General features: G+C 50.1%; 1 protein-coding gene across 1 annotated transcript; it reads left to right on the forward strand.

The window, feature by feature from the left end:
* Positions 1–384: 384 nt before the first annotated feature.
* Nppb (natriuretic peptide B) lies at positions 385–6515 on the forward strand. The gene is made up of 4 exons (XM_074077983.1): positions 385–457; positions 5101–5382; positions 5543–5795; positions 6302–6515. Exons 2-4 carry the CDS (start codon positions 5260–5262, stop codon positions 6316–6318), a joined length of 393 nt encoding a protein of 130 aa, XP_073934084.1. The 5' UTR covers positions 385–457; positions 5101–5259; the 3' UTR covers positions 6319–6515.
* Positions 6516–6869: the final 354 nt, after the last annotated feature.

The raw sequence follows: 6869 nt of genomic DNA on the forward strand, positions 1-6869 counted from the left end.
GGAGCGGGAGGGGGAAACAAGGGGAGCGCGGGGACTGAAATGGATGAGGGGACTGGGAGCAGACTCCACTGCCAGGAGGCGCAGGGGTGCGTGGCTGCAGCCTCCCCGCTGGGGGTCGCTGTCCTGCATGGCCTTCGCGAGTCTTAAGATGCGCGGCCTCAGCGCCCCTAAGGTGGGCGGAGAGTTCCCGAGCACAGCCAGGAGGGGGCGCCCGTGAGAGCTGGGCGACCCCAAGTAGCTGCGGATGGACGGAATCCCCATCTAGGGTTACCAGATCCAGTACTTAAAAATATGGGACCTCCAATTAAATATGGATTTCAGACAAATGAGGGCTATTTTTTTTATTATGATAGGGGAGATCTGCTCACCCAATTAGACCACGTGCAACTGCAAGGCAAGCTTTTGGACTTCGGATTCCTCCACCTGTTCCCACGTGCCAGGACAGGGCTCCTGTGAGGTGAGCATTTGGAGTGTACCCGACTCCTTCCTTCTGCATGTTCTGCCTGCTGATTAGATTTAGGGTGAAAACCCAAACAAACAACAAAACCAGGCTTCTGATTTTCACTCCACCTCCTGTAGTCTTTTGCCTGACCACAGGGAGTTCACTGACACGGGGAAGAGGAGAAGGTTAAGTCGGACAATGTTCAGAACGTTTGTCTGCAAAGCTCTGACACTCTGGGCTGTCACCAAGGGTTGGGATGTCTCATTCTCCAGAAACAAGACTGGCGGCTTCTGGGAGCAAGGCAGGCGGTTTCTCTGAGGGGCTAAGAACTTTGGGAATGAAAAAGACAGAAATCTAACTTAAGTTGGTTTAGACAAAGAGGGGCAGATTTATTGGTTCATGAAACTTAAAATTCCAAAGTGGATTGACTTGTGGCATTGCTGGATACAAAGACTCCCATGATGTCATCACAGTGTCAGCTGTGGAGACAATATGGATGGAGTCCTTTCTGGAGGGGTAAAGTGACCTTTTAGAGTTCATTTTCCCTTGGGAGACTAGCAGTGCAAGGGAGGAAGAGGAGAGAGGATGGGGGGTTACTTTGCAACCCAGCAGCATCCCCTTCCTCCACTCTGATGCTCAGAAATCCCTGGTGAGGCTGGACATGGCAGGAGGAGGGGTGGGTGACAGTTAATAACTGTCTTCTAGGCTGCCAGCTCAGACCTCCCCTGTTAACCATTGGTCTAGAGACTCGCTTCAAGGGTGGAGATGGTCTATATACCCAGCTGGTTTCCAAAGTGCCCCCAAGGCACACACACATGCACACATACTTGTAGACACACACACTCCTGCATGCTCTTCACAGCTGTGAAGGATCTGATGGCCCCTCTGCAAGTGTTTGTGGCTTTGGGAGAAAAATGGGGTACTACTGTACAGTGGGAGCTGGCAAACAGACCTAACCACAAAATAGGGGAAGTTGACATCCAGGTTAGGAATTTTGTGCCCTGTAGAAGTCCTTCTCTAATTCCTTCATTTTACACAAGGTGGAAACTGAGTCCCAGAGCAAAGAAACGGCTCCCACAGAACCACAGGGTGCATGGACAGTGGGAAGAAACCTGCCTGCCTCTGACCTGCTTGCTCAGTGTTCCTCTGCTTCCTCCTTCACCTTTCCCTATGTGATCAAGGCTCTCATGACACCTGTTTTGAATGTCTACCACTGGGCTGAGTTTGCAGCCAGAGGGAAGCTACAGAAAAGCCCTGCAGCAGGCGTCTGGCTCTCTGACCAGCTAAGTCTTTCCTTTCTACCTCTTCCTTCTGCTGAGCCTAGGATGGTAGGTGATTTGTCAGCTGAGCCCTGGCTTTTGCTCTACCTCTTCTCCTTGTGTGTGTGTGTGGTACTGGGATTTGAATTCCAGGCCTCACTCTTGCTAGGCAGGTGCTCTACCATTAGGCCATTCTGTCAGCCCTATTTTATGCTGGGTATTTTCAAGATGGGGGTCTTGCTAAGTATTTGTCTGGGGCTGGCTTTGAGCCGTGATCTTTCTGATCTCTGCCTCCTGAGTAACTAGGATTACAGGTGTGAGCCACCAGCACCCAGCCTCACTCCTTCTTGTCCATGTAAGCCTTATTACCAGCCCCTTCTTCCCAGGGAAGCTCCCTCCTTCACTGAGGCCTCCTGCAGTGCTCACAGAGTGTCAAGGATTCAGTCACTGGCTCAGTCACTCACTATGTCATCTTGGGTGCTTGTGACTGTGTCTGCCTCTCTCCCGTACTGTAAGCTCCTCAATGGCAAGGCTGACCTTGTCCATGTGTGTCCCCAGGGCCACAGAAATCTTAAATTTTCACCTCACAATCTTCATTTCACTCTCACAACAACCCTGTGAGATAAACATAAGAAGACTCAGAGATATCAAGCAATTGATCACAGAGGTAGCAAGAAGTTGAGGCAAGGTTGAATTCAGGTAATCTGTCCCCAGAGTTTGGGCTCTGGACCACTATGACCCCAGGCCCTCAAGGAAGGTCTGTTGGATAAATTAAGCACCTGGCATCTGGTTGACAGTGATGAGAACCAACTGTGTCACCACATAACCTTCACTCAGGGTTTACTGTATGCCGCACACAGCACTCCACATTTTACATGTGCTATGTTAATTTCTCCTGGCTGCTGAAACAAGTGATCACAAACTTATCAGTTTAATTTTTTTAATGTTCTGGAGATCAGAATTCTGAAATCTGTTGCACTGGGCTAAAATTGAAGTGCTGGTGGATCTGTGTTCTGTCTGGAAGCTCTAGGAAGAATCCATTGCTTTGCCTTTTCTATAAGAATCAATTTCATTCCTTGTTTCATGGTTTCTTCCTTCATGTTCAAAGCCAGTGGTATAGCATCACCCCTCCCCACTAACCCGTTCCTGGGCCTACGTTTTGTCTCTGTGGCCCCGATCTCCCTGCCTCTCTCTTCTAAGGGCTGTTATGATTGCGTTGGGTCTCCTTGGACAATCCAGAAGAAAGCCTCCACCTCCAGATTCTTTACTTAATCTCATCTGTGACGGTCTTCTTGCCATGTAAAATAGCATATTTTCAGGTTCTGGGGGTGAGGATGTGGACATCTTTGGGGGGGGTTGCTATTGTCATCACTGTTTCTTTAATCCTTGTACAGTGATGCTGAGCTATCCATTTGATTAGTTTCATTGAACAGACGTGGAAACGCATGCATCCCGTAGGCACTTGATAAGTATTTATGGGTGTGAGCTGGTGTGAGCACTGATTGATGATATGTTGTCTTTCCCTGGACAGACCTTGGAGGATGTACCTAGCCCTGTCTTCCCTAAAGTTTCTCCCACAGTCCCCTCCCCTGGAGTCAGAGAGAGGTGCCGTCATTGTGCTTAGCACTTAATTGTGCCTCCTGAGGTTGCTTTACCTCCTCAACAAGCTCACAACTTGTTGGCAAGGACCTACTCTCATGTATTCCCATCCTGCTCCCAAGATTTCACAATGTCCTTATCTCCTTCAGTCCTTCCGAGGAGGGAGTCCATTTTGCAGAAGAGCAAGTTGGGGCTCAGCTAGATGTGGAGGTGGTGCTGGAGAGGCGTGGTTGATGGACTCTGTCTTTTTTCCCCCATCACTTACTTTCATTGAATTTGTTATTGTTACACAGTTCTAGCATTGCCAAACCATGCCTAAGAATCCAAAGAAATAAATGGCACATGGACAGCTTCATCCTCCTGTCACACAGTGTATTAAAACTTGATTCATGTGCATTTTGATAATTTCACAGTTTTTAAAAAAATTATAACAAGAGTTGGAATTTAAATCCACTGTCAGTTCTCAGATTTTCAGCATGGTAGGCCATTAACAAAACTCTTTATATTTGTCTCAAGTCATCCTCAATAACATGACTCTGCAAAAAGTATGCATTTGTGAGAAAATGCATACCTGTCAAAGAAAGTGTGTGACTCAAAGGATGGACTCTGCCTTGCTCCCAACCGTTCACTTCTTCTCTCTCTCTCTCTCTTTTTTGTAAGTACTGGGATTTGAACTCAGGGTTTCACGCTTGCTAGGCAGGCACTCTGCCATTTGAACCACACTTCCAGCCCCAACCATTCATTTCTTGATGCCCAGCATGAGGCACTCTCCACACTCCCTGTAGCCCCCTCCCGCCCCCGTAGTTGGCTGAATTTTTCCTCCCTCACTATTCTCAGACCATCTACTGATGGGAAGTAGTTAACAGGTGATCAGATGAGGGGGCAGTGGGGAGAGGCACTTCCCACACCTCTAGTGTCCCACAAAGGATCACCATCTTTCCAGTTGTCCTTTCTTTTTCCTTCATGTGTTCATTGGTTTGGTGGTGGTGGGTGGTGGGTGTTCTGGAGATGCCACAGAAGGCATTGCTGTATGACTTCATCTCTGTGCTCTCAAAATTCCAGCCAAATCAACTCTCCCTTTAAGGGATGGGGGAAGGATTGGCATTCCAGAAGTTCTTTGTCATACTGAGGTTTTGATCAGTTGACATTGGAGAACTCGCATCTCTGTGCTGAAAGGCTCACAGGATTGGGGAGTTGTGAGTGAGTAGCGAGATATCTTGGCGGTGTTTCACCCCTTTGCCCCACGCAGATCCTTCAGTTGGGGAGACAAGCTGTTGAGAGTTTGCACAAACTTCACTCAGGGCGGTCAGCACCATGGACAGCGGTCAGGGCTGCCTGAGACGAGCAGTTGGGTGGGGTGCAAGGAGGCTGGGTGGGTGCAGGATAGGGGTGCTGAGGGAACGGGAGAGGAGGAAAGACACGCTGGTGGTGGGTGTGGCTGGGACTGGTCTCATGAATCACTCACTCTCTGCCCCCCACACTCAGCGTCAGGCCTTGGAATGCTGGGGTTCTGCCTGCCATTTCTAGTGATGGTTGGCGTAAGGAGGGAAAGGGAAGGGGCCTTGTGAAGGCCCCTGGATATTTTTTGCAGGAAAGAAGGAAGCAGGAAACAGGGACATGTCAGTGTCCCCCTCCACACTCCCACCCCAGCCCAACCCATTTCTATACAAGGCCTGCTCTCCCCAGCCTCCACCCCCACCCTATGAATACTCCTCAGGCACATGTAGGGGCGCATTCTCAGGCCCTGAGCTCAGCGGGCCGGAATGTAGCTGATAAATCAGAGATAACCTCCCCCTCCAGGGGAAGGGCTGGCCGGACACCCAGCTCCATGATAAAAGGCAGCGGTTGCCTGAGAAGCCAAGAGAGCACCCGAGGACCGTGAGGAGGTGGGACAGACTTGAACTTGGACAGTGGACAGCCTACAGTGCAGCAGTAGCAGCAGCCACAGACTCCAGTGACATGGGCTCCCAGATGGTACTGCCCCGGACCCTGCTGCTCCTCCTTTTCTTGAACCTGTTGCCACTGGGAGGTCACTCCCACCCACTCAGCACCAGCCAGGAATTGGAATTATCTGAGATACAGGTGAGCACTGAGGGACTGCATAGACTGGCCTGCCTAAAGGGCAATTAAAAGGCCCCATTTCCTGGGGAATTAGAGAGAAGAGAATCGGAAAGCAGCAAGATTGGGGGTGGGTTAGCACAGGTGTGTCTTCCTGAGGCCCTGGTTCCCCCACCCCCCACAGGAGGTGCTGGATCGTCTGCAGGACAAGGTTGAAGAACTGCAGGTAGAGACGATGGCCCTAGAGCCTCTCCAAGACCAAGGCCCTGCAGAAGCCCAGGAGACTGGGAAGGCAGTCCCTAAGAGTAACCTTGGTTCCCGAGACAATGCCTTCCAAGCCCTGCAGGGACTGCAGAACCCCAAGATGGCGCGCAGCTCAGGCTGCTTTGGGCGGAGGATGGACCGCATCGGCAGCTTCAGTAGCTTGGGCTGCAATGGTGAGCCTCCCCCTTGCCTGGGAGCTGTATACTTGCCCTCATTCCTGTCCATGCCACCGTTACAGACACTTGTGGGTCTGTAGTCTAGAATACCTGGACGTCCCTCCCTCTTGCTGATAGTCTTCTGGGCCACAGGGTACCTTTCAGGAAATATTAAATGGGGGCATTTTTCATTAATGTGGCCCCACCTACCTTCCACCTCCACCCCCGCCTCTCATCAGAGGGGCAGAATCTGTAGGGTGGAGTCTGTTCATTGCCTAACAGCCCCTCTTTGAAGAAGAAGAGTCCTAAGCTCTTTTCCCTCAGATTTCTCCCAAACTGTGGAACGTCAAAGGCAGAAAGGCAGGATCACCAAGGAACTCCACTTCACACAGGAAGAAACTAAGGCCCACCAAGATCAGCTGAGGACTGGGGGTGGGGCTGGCTCATAGTGAGGGAAACTCAGCCCCTGCTCAGTTCCAACCCCCCCCCCCAGGCCATCATCACCCTGTCTGCTCTCCCCACAGTGCTGAGGCGGAATTAAATGGAAGTCCTGGCTGCAGACACCTGCTTCTGACTCCACAAGGAGCTCTTTCCAACCCCAACCTGATGAGCCTGGTGTAAACCCCCTCTAAAGGGGCTCCTATTTATTTTTATTTATTTATTTATTTATTTTCTGTTTTCTACAAGATGAGGTGATTTCTATACTCTTTTTTTTTTTTTTGGTGGCACTGGGGTTTGAATACAAGATGATTTCTTACCTTTGAGCACAAACTTTCCACAGTGAAATAAAGTCAGTATTACATCTCTTTCTTCTGACATGGATTTGTCTCTGTGTATTCAGAACCATTCCTCATTTCAAAAAAAAACAAAGCAAAACCTGTGTTTTTCTTTTTTGAAGGATCCCAAGGTGTCTTAATGGTGGGGTGGGACATGACTCAAGGGCCGATCCAATAGGGTGGCAGGGCTTTCTTTCCTTTCCAGGATTTTAAGTGCTCAGGAAACTTGGCAGAAGAAACTGCTTTGCAAAGTGGGCACCTTCCTCCTGGGAGTGGAAAAAGAGGAGGGCGTGTTCTGTGGCGTTTGCCCTGCTCG

The sequence above is a fragment of the Castor canadensis genome, chromosome 7 (assembly GCF_047511655.1).
Source record: "Castor canadensis chromosome 7, mCasCan1.hap1v2, whole genome shotgun sequence".
Classification (NCBI taxonomy): Eukaryota; Metazoa; Chordata; class Mammalia; order Rodentia; family Castoridae; genus Castor; species Castor canadensis.